The following is an 18234-nucleotide window of genomic DNA, read 5'->3' as shown; positions in this document are numbered from 1 at the left end:
AAACTCACTAGCTATGTAAGCCTATTAACTTTTAATTGTACAATAATCTCTCTTCGTGTCATTTTAAAAACATTAACATATGCCCGGCACAAATTATGTTGAAGAATCAGAAATTTTAGAAAAAGGCTTACCGTATTGGGCATAGATCCGTGATCTTTTACCCAAGTAAAGGCATGCTGGTGTTAATATATATCCTCATTGCTTTCTGCAGCGTTCACTGCACCCTTCACTTGGCATAGAAGTATTGCTTGCATCCAATACAGGTGACAGTTAAATCTTTACAAGAGATAATTATACAGAGGTGTAAATGTGCTGATTCATATGCGGACATCGTCCTAGAGGACGGCTGGGCAAAGCCGTACGTTGTAATAACGCTATTCATGTAAGTTTATAGGCACAACAACAAATGAATAACTGTCTTTGACCAACCCGCTATTCACCTCTTGCTCAAGATGTAATCACTAGGTTAACAGTTCTATTCTTTAGTGTACTATCACTTCCCTTAATACAATATTTTGAAAGTCTTTCTCTGGACATGGACATCTTACTGAAAACTCCCGCATGCAGGCTGGTTTGGGTTAATCTGCTTTCCTTACCGCATATTTTTTGCATACTCGGAAAACATTTTTAAGCCAATTAAAAATGAGCAGAGAATACAAACATACTAATGTAGTTTTGGTCAGTCAATATGAAATAATCTCTTTTGGTTTCTTTTTAACAGTTCTCTTCAGAAACTCCTAACATCCTCTGGCTCTTGGCTTTATTGCCATCCCAATAGGGTGTTAACAACTGTTCCTTAGAGAAAAGGCTGTGTATATACTTTTATTTCATGATAAAAATAATGAAGTGAAAAGGGTACAATGTATGGATGTACATTTGCATAGAACAGGTGCTGGGCTGCCTCACCGGCAGTCATTACAACCAGTGATTACGGGTGCATAGTTCTTTAGAGAAGTTGAGAAACATTTTAATCCAAGCCTACAATCATAGATTGTGAACAATCCAAGCATTTACTCTCTGTGACTCTATAACGTGCAAGACTTTACAAACTAAATTAACATTTTGATCTGAGCGGACTGACTTATCGTTGGGGCAATTGCATGCCCATATAATCAGCTTATAACAACAGGCAGTGGCTAGACTCCTGATTGGTATTTGCAATGCAGCAGAATGAAGGGAATGGAAAGTGTGAAGTCGACACAACTCTAAATTGTGAAGGTGGAATGTGACGCAGTGTCTGTAAAATACATTTGTATGTATTTTGAATATACAGACAAATTTGGTTAAAGGAATAAAATGAATGGAAGCAGTTAATATTAGTTACTGGTAATATTAAGGAATATAAACGAGAGAGCATAATCTTTAGGTCCGCACAAGATAAAAATGCCTGCTGCTTGCAATTATGGCAGCGCAGGGTAACAGTGTCTTCTGCTAGCTGTTGCAATCATAGACAACAACCCAATCAGAAGAGTCCTCATACTATTGATAGCCTCAGTACACTGAGAACATAAACTCGGTGATAATACGCCTTTAGGCTGTTTTGTATAATAAAGGCCTCTCAACTTAACTGACCTAAATGAGCAAGTCTTTTCAAGATAACTTTGTAGCTAAACGACCCGTGTCTTTTGACTGTTTCTTTTGCTCTTTCTCCTGGTTTCTCCTTTGATGCTCAGCCATACGTCGCTCTCTTTCAGCCTTACGAGTCTGGCGCAGAGCTTGTTCAGTTTCTAGCGTGAGATCCTCATCTTCCCAAGCACCACCCGATTCATCCCACTCTTCCAGATCTGTTGTCTAACAAATAAACAAAACAATACAATAAGAATATGTCGAGGTTACTAAAGCTGAACAGACGCCAGTAATCTTTTTGATTCCAACTCGGATTTGATTCGCTACGAACAAATGCTAAATTTGGAAGTGGAAAGATTAGTGTGATTGGATTAGCTGCAAGCATGGCCGACACGGATAGCTGAGGAAAATGTAAGACAGCTTGCTGTGACTGCTACTAAGTACTAGCTAAAGCTCATTTGTATTACTACTTTTTGATGAGGATTTTGTATTCCGGTTCATTTTTATTGCATGTAATATTACATCAATTAATGATGTTTTGTTAGGACACAAGATATTTACAGAAGAAAATAACAGTGATTGGTAGAAAATGACCCACACTATAATTATAACATAAAATTATCATAAAGTCATGGCTACACAACAATCTACCCAAAGCCTGTAAGGTCAAAAGCCTCGGTTGGGGTAATCCACCGATTTAATTGTAGCCTGTCAGCTCGCGCCCTCAAGTTAGCTTCTTACCAGTCTGGCAGCCCTTTACGGTATATGCGTGTGACAACAGCTAAACTTTCACCCTGCCTATAATTATACTCTGTGTATGACTTCACTGTTTACATGACTTCAGCGTGTCTATGGCTTCACCGTGCGTATGACTTCACTGTGCGTTGACTCCACTGTGTCTATGACTTCGCCGTGCGTATGACTTCACTGTGTGTATGATTTCACTGCGTGTATGACTTAACTGTGTGTACGACTTCACTGCGTGTATGACTTCACCATGTGTATGACTTCACCGTGCGTATGACTTCACAGTGTATGACTTCACTGCGTATATGACTTCACCGCGTATATGACTTCACCGTGTGTATGACTTCACTGCGTGTATGACTTCACTGTGTGTATGACTTCACCATGTGTATGACTTCACCGCGCATATGACTTCACTGTGTGTATGACTTCATTGTGTGTATGACTTCACCGTGTGTATGATTCCACTGCGTGTATGACTCAACCGTGTGTATGACTTCACCGTGCATATGACTTCACCGTGTGTATGACTTCACGGTGTGTATGACTTAACCGTGTGTACAACTTCACTGCGTGTATGACTTCACGGTGTGTATGACTTCACGGTGTGTATGACATCAGTGTATCTATGACTTCACTGCGTGTATGACTTCACAGTGTCTATGAGTACAAAGGTTACTAGACTCTAAGTCTAAACCATCTAAACAGCACGACTAATCAGAAGCAAGTGACTGCAAGAAAAACTGACACACAATGGCAGCTCAGTTAGCAGTTATAAACAACTACGTCTCGCACAAGTAGAGCAACTCCAAAATTAAAGGCTTTATAGAACCTGCAGTGTGAAGTTTTAGGTCTTAACGAATACAAAAAGCCATAATAATAAAATTTAAAATTCAAATTCAGAAGCAAATACTATAATAAGCAATTAAAATGCACAAAAGCCTCAGGCTTCAAACCAGCAGCTCATAAGAAGTTTGAGCACAATATTTCTTAATATCAATTAAATCGAAAATAATTAACTATGTTTGCTTCGTTGCAACTTTGAAAAACCAAAATGAAGCACTAGGCCTATAGAAGATAGAGCTTTAGCAGCATTGGAACAGCATCTGGACAACACCTCAGCATTATTCTACATGTAATAGCGTACAATAACGCTCGCTGTCCATAATTTGATTCTGGCAGCTCCAAAAACACTCCGCGACTATAAGCTCAACAACATAAAGTAATTCCAACAAATAGTTTTAGTTCTTTTTCCAACTTCCTAAAATGCTAGCCTATATGCCCGTGTTCATATAATGCTAGCCTATATGCCCGTGTTCATATAATACACGCAAACTAGTCAATACTTGAAAATAGAGGTACTTATTACCATTAGAGTAGCTGAGTCTGGGCTGAATGCAAGTCTGTTTGAGCCTTGAGATGCCTGGTGAGAAGATGCTCCAGAAGATTTTATCAGCACCTACAATGTATATAAAAAAATGACTTGCATTTTGCGAAACAAATAAAAGTGATGCAAAGAAAATGTGGATAAGGCTCTATAAGTTTGCGACACATTCAAAGATGACAGATAAAACAGACTTATATAGATCAACAATCTTTATATAAACTGATAGATCCACAACAGATAGTCTTAACCAACATTCATATACTAATTGAACTACCCATGGGTTCCTGCAATATGAACATTTCTACTTGTGATAAATATATGGTTAATTATAATTCATGATTTTTGTGAAGTAAACATATATTTTAATATTCATATATGCTTGAAGTGCATAAACCATGCAATCATCGTATAAGCATATAAATTTTAAAATATATCTTTAAATACCTTTTTTTAAATGAAAAACCAAATATTTATTATTTTATTCATGATTATAATGAAATTATATGTAGATATTAGCTATATAACTTTTACCATGAATGCGTATACTTTGCTACTAAATGTTTACATACCTTATCACATGAAGTTAAAGAATATATCTATGATAGGTATATATCTCCAAAATCCTAGGTGTTTGCATGCAGACAAATCCATGCAGACATTCGGAAAAGATGGCAGTTTAACATGCTGAGGGAGTTAAGCTCTCATTAATATTAGCAGCTAAACTAAGAGGGAATTACCCCAAATAGAGACCAAGATATCTCATCACAACTTGTTATTACAGACTTGGATTGGTTAAAATACTTGTACTACAACAACACTATTCATTAACTATCTTTATTGGATGATTAAATGAGTGAGGTAGGTGATAAGGTGAGTGAGGTAAGTAATAAGGTGAGTGAGGTAAGTAATAAGGTGAGTGAGGTAGGTGATAAGGTGAGTGAGGTAGGTGATAAGGTGAGTGAGGTAGGTGATAAGGTGAGTGAGGTAGGTGATAAGGTGAGTGAGGTAGGTGATAAGGTGAGTGAGGTAGGTGATAAGGTGAGTGAGGTAGGTGATAAGGTGAGTGAGGTAGGTGATAAGGTGAGTGAGGTAGGTGATAAGGTGAGTGAGGTAGGTGATAAGGTGAGTGAGGTAGGTGATAAGGTGAGTGAAGTAGGTGATAAGGTTCTACCTTCTTTTGTTTTTGTATGGTTGGAGCTAAACCGAGGTCTGAAAAGTAGTCAGGTTCTGGTTCGGGCTCAACTACTGGTTGCTTGGAAGAAACATTTTGTGGCTGAGAATCTGAATTAGGAACAGAGGCAACAGGTTTGTCCCAAGTGTCCCATTCACTGTATCCTTCCTCAGGTAAGTCTTCCACGATGGGGCTGTCTTGCAGTTGCTCCTGCGATAGCTACATCATATAATCGCTTTGCGTATTGAATCATTGTTAGGAAGCCAATAACCAAAATAAAAAATCTACTGGTTATGTACTACGTAACAAACTCGGTTGAGCACATGATCTACAATTATACATAAATAATAGAGTATAGCTAAAATGAGGGAAGAAGATAAGACGTTCTGCTGTGAATGTGGTGAATGTATAAAACACTTCAACTTAACTTTTAGGGCGTAAAAATATTTTTCTAACATGTAGCTGGTCCCAAAGATGTATAGTAACGAATTGGCAAAACATCTACTAACCAGAGCATCATTTGAAGGAGAATGATTTTGAAAATTATCAGAGAGCACATGTGTTGGAATATTCACATCAGCATCCTGTATATGTGTAGGAAGAATAGCACCAGAGTTTCGTCTTTTTCGATTAAGAAAACAGAGTGCTCGTGAAATGAGAGATGAAAGCCCAAGCAGCAAAGACTTGAAGAATCGTGTTAATGTGGCAATCATTGCTTGCTGTGCATATCCAACACGACACCAAAGAGGGAGTCTATAAAAATAGTGGTAATAGTAATTAATAAAGTGGTATAAATATTTACTTTGACACGTAAGATAATTTCTGATAAGAGGCATCCAAAAATTCTTGAAACACACAATTTTGTAGGTGCATGTAAAATAACGAAACTGCTGAATAACACAATATACAAATTAAATAAATATAAACTAAATTTACAGTAAGTTAAAGTGAATTACATTGCACATTTGTATCACTCAATTTATTACTGAACTGGCTCAGGGCTGACCCTGTTCACGCGTCATTAAGTTACAGTGATAATAAAAACATGTTTTTATTATTACTTTACTAATTTCATTTCTATATATAAATTATGTTTGTAACTACTCGACCTCACGTCTCCTATTAGAGACCTGAGAGTTAGAACACTCCTCTCAAGATCTTAGTCGTTCCCAATAGCGCTCTTTTCTGCAACACTTGTGTTGATTGTTGGCAGTATTTGGGCAAGCCACATTTGAGGTGCGGGTGTTATTGCACCCAACGCTCCAATGACTACCAGAATTACAACTGCCCTTACATGCCAGTACTTTCCAATCTCCTCCCAGAGTGGGAGATATTTTTCCACTTTTTTATTTTTCTTTGATGGCTATGTTGTAGTTATTAGGTACTGCTATATCAATTATCTATTAGCCCTCTTTTTATCTTGTTCACCACTACAATATCTGGTTGGTTTGCCAAGACATGCTTGTCAGCCTAGATGTAGTAGTCCCAGAGGAGCTTAGCACGGTTGTTCCCATTGACATTTTCTAGAGCTTTCGACCAGTGTTGTAGTTTATTGAGGCCATACATATCGCACAGACCCCTGTACACTACACCAGTGACACGATTATGCCATTCAGTGTATGCATGTCTGGCTAGCTTCATGCATGCAACACATTCATTGATGATGTGTTGGACGGTTTCTGGCACATCCTTGCACAGCCTGCATCTACGATCATTTCTAGTGTTATAGATCTGTGTTTGGAGTAGTCTAGTTGGGAGCACATGCTCATGCACTGCTATGATTAGCTACTCTGTATTGGCTTTTAGCTCCTCTTTGTTCAGGCATATATATGTCTGGTTGAGTTCACCAATCTCGGATACAAGTTGGTGGTAGAGACCATAGAGGGGCTTGGTGTGCTGGTTAGCTTCCTCATCATTGGTGTGTAGTTCTATTGTCATAGCAATCAAGTGAAATTTAGCTACTAGCTTGTCTATGGTGGTCATGGATGCTGCATAGGCACTGTACACATTTGAGCCCTCTGTCTCCATCTTTTTTATTAGGATATAACCTAGCAGAATCTGATTTTAGGTATAGTGCTTCATGTATGGTCAGTAGGTGGTGAGTTGCTGTATCTGTCTCCTTGATGACTTCCCCAGTCTACCTTATTATGACTGCTGGGTACCTTATTGCCAGCAGTGTGTACATATTTATTGCGCCGACTTGGTTCCTGTCATTTGGTTGGCGTCGAAGGACCTGCAGAACGCGTTTCTCGTAATCGGTATATGTACATGTATACATGCACTCACAGCTAGTATTACTAAAATGCGAGCTAAAAAGCAGAGACCATTCTCTAAATTACAAGTTAATCCATCTAATGTTTACCATATCAAATATGAACATATTATAATCAATCTATTTATAAATTGACAACTTCAATCTCATAAACAGTAGAGAACCTAGTTTTCACCAATTAACTAGTTTACAAGCTTCTCGTTATTCATCACAAATCTAAAATATTAGTTCATCACCTGTTAATTTTGCAATAGCTCGCTGAAGACCTATAAAATAAATTAATGAGGCTGCTCTTATGGTCTAACTGTCAGTTAGACAGTTGTAATTAACTTGCTGAAGTTTTTCCTAGTTTAGTGTTGTGGCGTCTTAAAAAGTGCATGGGCTGAATGGAAAGAAACATTTGTGTTTAAAACTGTGACAAATAGCTTTGTTACATGAGAAAACAATAGAGTAATATAATATCATGTTATGTATAATACGATGATCAAAATAAAGTATAAAAATAATTTTGGTGTGATAAATTCTGTGTAAGGGTAGCACTGCTGATTGAGGTCATCGCGTAACAAAAGAATTGGTTTTCATCTGGTAAAGCAGCTCTCTACACCTTCAAATACATGTACTCTTATACGATAGTCAACTGTGTACAGTAATCCAGCAAATTTGTGAATGACCTATGATATTTGTCTAGGACTTCGATCAGATTTGTGTTCTCCTAAATAGATTCTTAACTCTTAATTTGGTTGGTGTCTTGTCTCTTTTGAACATAAATATTTGTTTTTCAATTTGCTATTTAAATAGCCGTTTTTATGCATCAATAATGTGAACGCAAATCTCGATTCATCTGTGATTGCATAGCCTCTTTTGGGCATCATTTATAAATATCCAAGCTATATTGCAGTATCTTTTAAATGTCAATGTAATTATCTAGTCAAAACAGATTGGCCTATTTAAAGCTACACGATAACTTTATTGTAATAATAATACCGGCACAAGAATATCCCTTGTGCACAAAAATAAAAGATAATTATTCTGATACAGCTTAATATATACACGTTTATAGAAGTATCCCGTAAAATACTGCCAGTCAAGGTTGTCCTTTGAACTCGTGTATAAAACAAAGGTCCTCTGAGAAAAGGTGGAAAAAACCTCATCTACGAGGCCTCACTGGTCTGCTGATAGTTGAAGCTCTTTTTGAGTCATCTTTTTATACTCGCCATTCAAAAAATCTGGTTTTAATCGGTTTACGAAAAAGCTGACTCTGCATTTGCTAATTTCTGATTGAAAAATTTCTTTTGCCTTGGATCTTTCAAGATCTTGAATAACTTATGAAGATTAAAAAAACATTGTTAGTTTTGCCCTTGGTTAAACAGAAGTGTCTGTATCTCATATTTTATTAGCTTTACTCATTTAAAAAACTTGTGTAGTGTAATCAGTTTTTTCTTTTAGATCGTCTTTTAGGTGTCATATTTACAAAGAAACTAATATAGACAGAAAAAATTATTGAGCCATGTTTTTCTCTAGCTCCTAGAAGCTTTTAAAATCCAGTAGCTCGAAAATTACCACAGTGATTGAAATCCCAAAATGGGAGGGATTTCTATAGCGCTTTGGAAAATTTATTTCTTTGGTTTTTTCTAGTTTACTAACTCTTTAAAGCACATCAATTATATCAGTACTTTTATCATATATTTCAGTACTTCAGAGTCTTGGCGTTCGAATGAGACTGTACTCAATACACAAAGAATACTAAAACTATGAAAAACAGGGTGTCAAAAGTATGTCCTGCAATAAAAAAACTTGGTTGTGGTTCCCACAATGTGATGTCATAATTAGCATTTAGCCTTACGTCGATCCCTTTCGCTGCCATTGAGGGTGTGCTTTTCTGTAACAATCGGTGCTCTTAAACCCAGAGAGTGCTAATAATAAACTAGGATTCTATATAATCAACAATGCCCGGGAATCGTGCTAACACCCGACCAATACAAACACATGTTCTGGGTTAATAGATTTCGGATGATTGTTAGAGTTTGATTTTTTCATCCTTTCATTCATTTTAAACATTTATAGTAATTATTATCACATCATTTTATATGCCCCTGTTGGTAATTCGTATCGCTTTCTATGTTGCTTTCTAAACATGATTATGCTTCAATAAATATACTGTGGTTGATAAAGGTAATGAAATCACATCGATTAAATTGTGATTTGCAGTGGCGTGGCCATAGGACTATATGTAAATTGCACACTCGCGAGATCATGCGATGCTTGAAATTAATTAGCTTCAGTCGTGCCCCTCAACATCACAATAAAAAGAGAGGGCTAGTGCATAATATCATCAGGAAAACATAGTATGGTGCTTGGAATCTGAGCTATTTATCATCGAAATAATCTGTACATAGAGAGCTAATGACACTGATACCTTTGTCATCTTCATTAGTTCTCTGGAGTTTTCCTACCTTCGCCTGCCACTAGCGTCATTATCGTAGTTAATAAATAAGCGGTAAGAGCACACAACACCAAATATGAAAATTGTGACCTCATAATTTGCAAGCCTATACCATTGAACATTTCTGTGGTAAATAGAATTTCTCTGGAGAAATTCTATAAACACCAACCAACGTCTGCCTCACCATGTCAAACAATGGCTCATTTGAAAGCCAAGATATTGAAGGACCTGAATAAGCTGAAACAGTACTTATGTAATCGATGTGCTTTAAACCCTATTTCTGTAATACCCAAAAAGAAGTTAATATTCCCTGGGTCCATTCTCATATTATTCGGGAGCGACTTTTCTAGCGATTTGTGCAAAAGTTATTCGCTCTAGCGTAATTTTGTTGCAATATTCAGAAGGCACATATTCTACGCTTTTAAATTAATACCAGTTTGCTATAGGTTAGAGTTTGTAATACAGACCAATAAGGCTTTTTCTCGAAGTCAATGTAAGAAAAATCTACCATATTGACCAAATTTGAGGAATGTTCTTTTTTAACAATGTTGTTATAATTTCATTAGTACAACTTTATCACCTTACCACTAGCTCTGAATAAGTTTCAGGAGCAGATGGGATTATAAGATTTACTTAGAGGTAAGTACTAGACTTTGAATATAATGTGAAAAAAACATTGAAACAATAACTATACTTTTTACTACTTGACTGAGTCTGACTGCTATGATAGTAGTTTTTTTGCCTGGTAAGATGTTTTGATGTAGTATGATTATATTTCAATCAGCCTTACTACTTGCTGCTAAATTATGCATATTGGCAATAACAATTACTCAATAGCAGTTAAATGCAGTCACCAACCACGTTTTACATAATCATGATTATCACAGCTTGGAAATGCACAAATCTTCATAACGATAGATGCTTATCCTAGAAAATGTACTTACACACTAACCTTACAGTTTGCCAAGTTAAGGTTGTTCATCATGCTTTTAGTAGCTAGTACCTGTCGTGAATCGGTTACTGATTTGAAACAATTTTTGTCTTTTGCTTATAAAAGTTTTTCAACTTTCACATAACTACATTATTTTAATACAGAAATGTAGCTAGATATGTCTTTTTCCTGAATAAAAAACAGTATTAAAATAAAACTAATAGAAATAGTGGTCATTTAGTGACACTGGGCATACCTGCCAACTCTCACGCATTGGGCGTGAGACTCACGCAAGCACATCAAATAAAAAATGGAAATGCGTGAGATTTTTGCCCCAATTTCCACAATTTTATATATACTATCATTGATACATCAATTGCCCCAAAACCAAATCTCACGCATTGCCCCACTCTTGGGTTGGCAGGCCTGACACTGTGTCCATTACTTGTAAACAGGCTATAAATATTGAGCTATTCAATTAGGCCTGAAAGGGTTAGGGCAATTTTGATATGCCAGTTTATAATAAAAGCATTTGATATAATTTAATTAGAAAGCTGCGTCATATACTATCTAAGCAATGCGTAAAAGCTCCTAGCATATCCAAAGAATGCACACAATCGGCGTACTATTGCATTAATTAACCAGAATTACATTCATTTAGGAGAATAGCCCTAAATTGAACCAAAAAATATGACTATTAATTACCACAATAAAGATTGCTCATATATATAAACTTTGTAGCTTACTAAATCCGTTTGACCATTTCAATAGGTGAATTTAGCACAATCTCGCAGCTGATATTCCTAGTATCAGTTATGATAAATCCTACCTACAACTAGCTATGTTAGCGCTACAAATATGTCAAGGTCAAATATGTCATTTGAAACCGTTTTTTCCTATCTTCTTCGTTCAAGGGCAGTTTCCGTTGTGAGGGAAGCAATTCAGGATTACCAAATTAAGAAAAAACTTTTCTTTGTACAGCTTCAGCATTTACAACTTTTTCCGTGAGTTTATATGTTATTACGTTAAATATATTTGGTATTTTTTTGACTATTTTTTAAAAATTTAGTGCTGTGTGCAGTTGTTTGCATCAGAAGGGACAGAATCTTGAACTCGGGTCAGGATGACTGAAAATTTGCTGTACATGTACTAAAAATTGCGCTTATATATGAGCAATCTTTATTGTGGTAATCAATAATCTTAGTCTACAATATTTTTTTACAAGGTTCCACTAACTGTAAACAAACAAAACTGTTTAATTAATAGAGCTGATCAAGACAGTGGGTTTTTGCGTAACATGAAAAGTAATTTTTTAAACGTTTCCCAAGTCTATCTTTAATACCGCTAAACACTGATTTTGTTTTGTTTATTACTCAATTACTGCTAATTTTTTATTTTAGGATAAAACCATACATGGCATCTAATTATTTTAAAGACTTGGGTTTGAATTTGGATGCTACAGCAAATGATGTGCGTGATGCATACAAAAAACTTGCTAAGCAGTGGCATCCTGACAAAAATAAAGAAGAAGGAGCAGAAGAAAAGTTTAAGAACGTCTTAGCAGCATATACTTATTTACAATCGGAGGATCGCAGAGACACTCATGCTCGTGAAATCCGTCGACGACAAGAAGCTGCTGCAGCACCTAAACCTTCTCCTCAGCCTCCACCACCAACTCAATCAACAACTCCTCATCGTAATAGCTCATCAAAACCCTCTGAACCACAAGCAACTAATTCTTCAAATCCCAATCCAAAAACAAAAAAACCAAAAGAAGGATCATCGCAAGGACAGAAAAATTGGTGGGAAAGTTTCAAGTCTAACAGCGCTAGTCAGACTAAACAGCCAACTACAAATCAAACTAAATCTAACAATAAGCGAAACAAAACGCAACGGAAAGCATTTTTTATGGATTCTTTTTTTGAATTAAATGATCCATTTGATGACTTTGTATTCAGCATATTTATGATTCCTCCTGAACGTCCTTCACCAAAGACAAAGAAAAAGACTGATTGTTTTGGCAATCCATTGCCAAAGAATATTGAGAACGATATCTATGATTGGAAGTCAGCAACAAAGTCAGCAGGGCAAATGCCAGATTATCAAGAATACATAGATGGTAAGCATGTGCTTTTTATTTACATCAAGATTAAAACTGTCAGTTTTCATTTGCAAAATTTGTATTTGCTTTACTTTGTACCAGTTATAACATGTTGCTTCACAAAACATTTCAGGAAATAATCACAGAAATGTAAATAATGTAGCTAAGTTTATAAAATTCAGAGCTGAATCTGATCAGTGTGTATACTTCTTGACAACCACCTTGCTATTAATAAATCAACATAAAAAAATAGAATTTAGAATTATGATGTGTAATAAAATAGTAATATGAGAAAAGAACATTTCTAAGAGTCATGTGATGGCTGGTACAAAATTTCTAAAGCCTGTGATAGCCCTTCTAAAGACCTGTGCAGTACTCGAGTTTCATCTTTGGAATGACATCGATCATTTATATCATCAGCTATGGCCATTTATGTGTTTAGTTTACAATTATCAGTATCATTTTACCATTCAACATATCTAGTCATTTGCGAAGCTACAAGCTCTTTATGAGTAGCAAAAATCCTGTATTATTGTTGGGCATATTAATCCAGCGCAGTAATTGGTTATGGTCCAAGTATATATAATCTAATTTTCTTTTTGTATTGCTACCACATTGTTCAAGAGAAGATATTTTACTCAAGCTATATATAGATTTTTAGATTTATACATTATTCTATAAAATGTTCTATATCTATATATTATATAAAGTCTGGTATGTCTTATATAAAGTTTACTATATCAATAAATTATGATATAAAGTCCCCTATATCTATATATTATATAAAGTCTACTATATCTATATATTATATAAAGTCTACTATATCTATATATTATATAAAGTCCACTATATCTATATATTATATAAAGTCTACTATAACTATATATTATATAAAGTCTACTATATCTATATATTATATAAAGTCCACTATATCTATATATTATATAAAGTCCACTATATCTATATATTATATAAAGTCTACTATAACTATATATTATATAAAGTCTACTATACCTATATATTATATAAAGTCCACTATATCTATATATTATATAAAGTCTACTATAACTATATATTATATAAAGTCTACTATACCTATATATTATATAAAGTCCACTATATTTATATATTATATAAAGTCCACTATATCTATATATTATGTAAAGTCTACTATATCTATATATTATATAAAGTTCACTATATTTATATATTATATAAAGTCTACTATAACTATATATTATATAAAGTCTACTATATCTATATATTATATAAAGTCCACTATATCTATATATTATATAAAGTCTACTATAACTATATATTATATAAAGTCTACTATATCTATATATTATATAAAGTCCACTATATTTATATATTATATAAAGTCCACTATATCTATATATTATGTAAAGTCTACTATATCTATATATTATGTAAAGTCTACTATATCTATATATTATATAAAGTCCACTATATCTATATATTATGTAAAGTCTACTATATCTATATATTATATAAAGTCCACTATATCTATATATTATGTAAAGTCTACTATATCTATATATTATATAAAGTCTACTATATCTATATATTATGTAAAGTACACTATATATTATGTAAAGTCTGCTATATCTATATATTATACAAAGTCTGGTATATCTTGTATAAAGTTTGCTAAATTTATATAAAAAAATTGGCAGATCTCAAATATCCACAATGTTCAAAGTCAAAAGCCGTAAGTTTGTTGCTGGCCTTATCATTGGAATATAGTAAGATACGTGCCATCAGCAAATAAAATTATGTGTTACATAACATTCTTTTTTAGCTTTCACCACCGATGAATCATTAGTTTATTTGCTTAATTTTTTTTTCACGCTCTGCAGGTGAAACTGAATTCTCATGCAATTGGTGTGGATTAATGATGGACATGGACATGCTGGTAAGTTTATAGCATAGCAACAAACCTACAGTTGAATTCAGCCTCAGCAATCATATGAAAGTATCGGATTGAAAGATTTAAATCTGATAACAAGTGTCATTATTATAAAGCACAGATATGAATGCCGTTTAGAAAATGCTTTACTAAATACATGTGAGTAGCAATACAATGTGACTATCTTCAAGTGTTATAAGCATTCCCATTGCCGCTCGTACAACCGTTAATTCTGATCATTTATTTGAAAGTGCAAGTTTTTTGCCAAAAGTAAACATACATCAAAAAATGGTTAACTTTTAGAGAAAACATGAACCACGATGTCAAAGATTAGGTGGCAAACGAGTGAATAGTGGCTACCAATTTAATGATGAAGAAGTCAATGAAGCATACGCTAGCAGTTCGATACCCCCAAATTCTAACAAAACTACGAGATCCTCATCTTCTATTAGAAAGATCAAATGTCGGTGGTGTGGAGAGAGCTACAGCAAAACTGTCATTGCTAGGCATTTAACAGATTGCGAGCAGAAGTCGTACACTTCTACCTCTGGCGTAGGTTGTCTCCCTATCTCATGGCTTGTAAAATGTCATTGAAATAAAATTACTTATTTTTAAAATGTTTATGTTCTGCACTTTTGCTAATTGATTTTAGAGGTCATCTGCACGACCAGATTGGAACAACAACTTCACAGAAACAGAATACAATGGTAAGGTTGTGGGAGGTTCATTAGCTACGCTGTTTTATGCTAATTTGTTCAGAGTACTGTTGTAAAATTGACATTAATGAGAACGGCTCGTTTGGTTTGCTTATTGACAATATATTTTTATAGATCCCTCAGATTCGATATTTGAACGCCGACCAAGGTCAGCAAGAATTGAGTAAGTAGTAGGTATATGCGTTGTCACATGCACATCTCTGTGAACACTGCATGCCATGATATTTATATCTTCATCAACCTCACACCCATCCTACAACACTCTACCTTGACTAACCAAACTGTCTTGTCTTATACTTTTTTTATGGGTCAGCTGAAAAACTTTTGCATGCGCTCCACTACTGTTGACCTACATATATCAGTTTCGGCTTTGCCCTTCCATCTAACCGCTTTTGAAAAGGTAGATACTTTGAAGAACTCTCTTTGTGAAAAGTTCTGCTACTCTTCATAATTGAAACAGTGGTAGAGGTTTAGCGCTGCATCGCTATTTCTACACAGGACAATGTGTACACGGGCAATGTTTACACAGGGCCATTTGTACATGGGGCAATGTGTACACAAGGCATGGTGTACCAAGGACAATGTGTACATAGGGTATGGTGTATACAGTGCATGGTGTACACAGAGCAATGTGCACATGAGACAATGTGTACATGGGGCATGGTGTATACAGGGCAACGTGTACATTGGGCAACATGTACACAGGGCATTGTGTACACATGGCATTGTGCACACAGGGCATTGTGTACACAGGGCATTGCACACACAGGGCATTGTGTACACAGGGCATTGCGCACACAGGGTAATGTGTACAAGAGGCAGTATTCCAGAGCTGGTTCTGATGCAAATGGGTTAGATAATTGCTGAGAGTTTTTTTGATAAAAATATCAAAGCTCAGACTCCAAAGTATGACTTGAAAATTAAATGCTCTTGTATTTGCATAGCCAGTATAGCATTACCATTATTTCTAATGGGGGTCCTCCCATGTTTTGTGACGATTCTGACGACCCGACGACAGGGATATTTAAAAAGTGACAGACGAGACGACCATTTACCAATGTAGGTGACGAGGATTGCGTAAATAGGATTACTAAAGGTACGGCTGCACGTAACGAATTTTTCGTTGGTTCGGAGTTCTGGCCGAAATCACGAAAAACGCAGAATTAATCGGTCAAAATTCACAGAATTATTTGAGCTGTGCATGCCCACCGAGTTCGTCGACGAACGCTTTTAACAGATTAAACAAATTATTAGCGAGCACGATTCTAGCGGCCTTAGTAATTAGTATAGTCCAAGACATGTACCGTGACACACAATAAAAATACGAAAGCATTTGAACATAGAACACACGATAAAACTATCTAAGTCGCGCTATTATTAGTTAGCAAACACGACTTTAGCAAATTTTAAGATATATGTAGTCCGAAAACATAATGCGACACACAAGAAAATTATTACAGAAAGTTATCATAGTAAATACGATGCAACTGACTTGTTTGCGCTAGAAATGTCGACATTCTCTACCACAAAACTTTTGCTGCTAAAAAGGAAAAATAATTAAAAAAATAAACAAATTGTAGCTATAGCGTCCAAACAATAAATACATTCAATAACGCAATCTAAGCAGTTGCATCGTGTGTACTATGTTGATTTGCACTTATACTTTTACTTTCGTGTGTCATTATACGTCTCTTGGACTATACTAATTGCAAAAGCTGCTGAGATCGTGCTCGCTAGCACGATTCTAGCAGCACAGAATAATTCTGTGTGTTTCAATCATTTCGTGATTTTGGTTAGAACCAACGGAAATTTTGTTACGTGTTGCCGTACCGTTACTAACTTATTATTTGTTCATAAATCACCACGGTCAACCAAAACTTCACTAGTTTTGGTTTGAAGCATCTGGCCCAGCATTTATAGACTGCCAAATAATTAAAGCAATGAAATGCCACGACATTGACAGCAAATCAGTTTCCAAGTCTGTGACTGACAGTGATTATTAAAGGCAATCTCGGTCTATTTTCAGTACAAGAAATATAGCTCTAAAAACCTAAGACGGCTGTCACTCTTCGCGGAGTAATCAGCAACGCTCCCAAACATCACTAATATGTTTGTGAAGGTCGCTGGTTGAGCCATGCTTTTGGTTAGCAGAAGTTCAAACTGAGCGAGTTTCAGATTTTTAACGCAACCCAGTGCCACCAGTATAGATATTTGTATTAAAATAACGAATGTGAAGAAAGAGGTTGTTTTGGTTACCAATTTGAAAAAGGTGACAGTGATTTTAAAAGTGACGACAGTGATTTTAAAAGTGACGACAGTGATTTTAAAAGTGACTATTCTGACGACAGCTTTGTGTGGTAGGACCCCCTCTAATACTGTATGTTTCAGTTTGGAAATTTTGTATGCTACTTCATGATAGAGCAATATCATCTATACCTACTTTATATTTTATAGCATAGGAAACTTCAATCCTTTTGCTCGCCCACCTAATACAACTTGTCTGCAATGCAAAGTGAAGTACGGGCTAGCTGCAGCCAACTATTGCACTCACTGAAGGCCAGATGTGGGCCGTGAGACTGAAAATGTGACGTTCAACTCCCTGCCTTTGTCAAGAATAGTATGGTTGTTCAACTAGTTTGAGGAATGAGCGAATTCCTCAATAATGCAATATCCTTCAATCACCGGAATATCAAGTATACATTTATGATATTTATATTATCAGAAAAGTGTTATTATTAGCAGGTGTCAAGAATTGAACTCGGTGCGGTAGGAGTAACTAGGATTTTCCAAGCAATTTTGAGATACATGTGCAGCCTATACTGAGGCTAGCAAGTGGAATCTATAGCAATCTATGGATTAGACATCAAACTTGCAATATAGTTTTTAGTTTTAACTTTTGAAACTGTACATTCCTTTTATAACTTTTGCAAAGCCATTTTGCAGCTGTTCAAAGATGATGGTGAATGTTGT

General features: G+C 35.4%; 2 protein-coding genes and 1 long non-coding RNA gene across 4 annotated transcripts; 2 read left to right on the top strand and 1 right to left on the bottom strand.

Annotated features, from left to right (window-relative positions):
* Nucleotides 1-1240: 1240 nt before the first annotated feature.
* On the bottom strand, nt 1241-11301 carry LOC137385476 (receptor-binding cancer antigen expressed on SiSo cells-like). 2 transcript variants are annotated; one of them, XM_068071943.1, is made up of 5 exons: nt 11223-11301; nt 5381-5624; nt 4872-5090; nt 3683-3772; nt 1241-1791 (listed from the first exon to the last, which is right to left on the bottom strand). In XM_068071943.1, exons 2-5 carry the CDS (start codon nt 5582-5584, stop codon nt 1591-1593), a joined length of 714 nt encoding a protein of 237 aa, XP_067928044.1. In that variant the 5' UTR covers nt 5585-5624; nt 11223-11301; the 3' UTR covers nt 1241-1590. The 2 variants fall into 2 exon arrangements, with proteins under 2 accessions (XP_067928044.1, XP_067928045.1); XM_068071944.1 differs by having other exon boundaries at nt 11264-11287.
* Nucleotides 11302-11454: 153 nt separating this feature from the next.
* On the top strand, nt 11455-14929 carry LOC137391600 (uncharacterized; the record flags this gene model as incomplete). Its single annotated transcript, XM_068078148.1, has 4 exons — nt 11455-11521; nt 11918-12636; nt 14499-14554; nt 14852-14929. Coding segments are annotated over exons 2-4 (840 nt in total), but the record flags the coding sequence as incomplete, so codon positions are not given.
* A 2-nt stretch (nt 14930-14931) lies between these two features.
* LOC137385638 (uncharacterized) lies at nt 14932-18219 on the top strand. Its single transcript, XR_010977786.1, has 4 exons — nt 14932-15100; nt 15201-15255; nt 15379-15427; nt 17719-18219. It is a non-coding gene; the product is annotated as an uncharacterized lncRNA (long non-coding RNA).
* The last annotated feature ends 15 nt before the right edge of the window (nt 18220-18234 follow it).

Source organism: Watersipora subatra, chromosome 1, assembly GCF_963576615.1.
Source record: "Watersipora subatra chromosome 1, tzWatSuba1.1, whole genome shotgun sequence".
NCBI lineage: Eukaryota > Metazoa > Bryozoa > Gymnolaemata > Cheilostomatida > Watersiporidae > Watersipora > Watersipora subatra.
This window is presented reverse-complemented; position numbering and strand designations above follow the sequence as displayed.

What these genes read in the sequence shown, in the direction of transcription:
- LOC137385476 (XM_068071943.1), bottom strand. Translation starts at nt 5,584, where the DNA reads ATGATTGCCACATTAACACGATTCTTCAAGTCTTTGCTGCTTGGGCTT. An exon ending in CTCCTTCAAATGATGCTCTG is followed by an intron (nt 5,091 to 5,380) that starts GTTAGTAGATGT and finishes TATATGATGTAG; the next exon opens with CTATCGCAGGAGCAACTGCA. An exon ending in CAGACTCAGCTACTCTAATG is followed by an intron (nt 1,792 to 3,682) that starts GTAATAAGTACC and finishes TTTATTTGTTAG; the next exon opens with ACAACAGATCTGGAAGAGTG.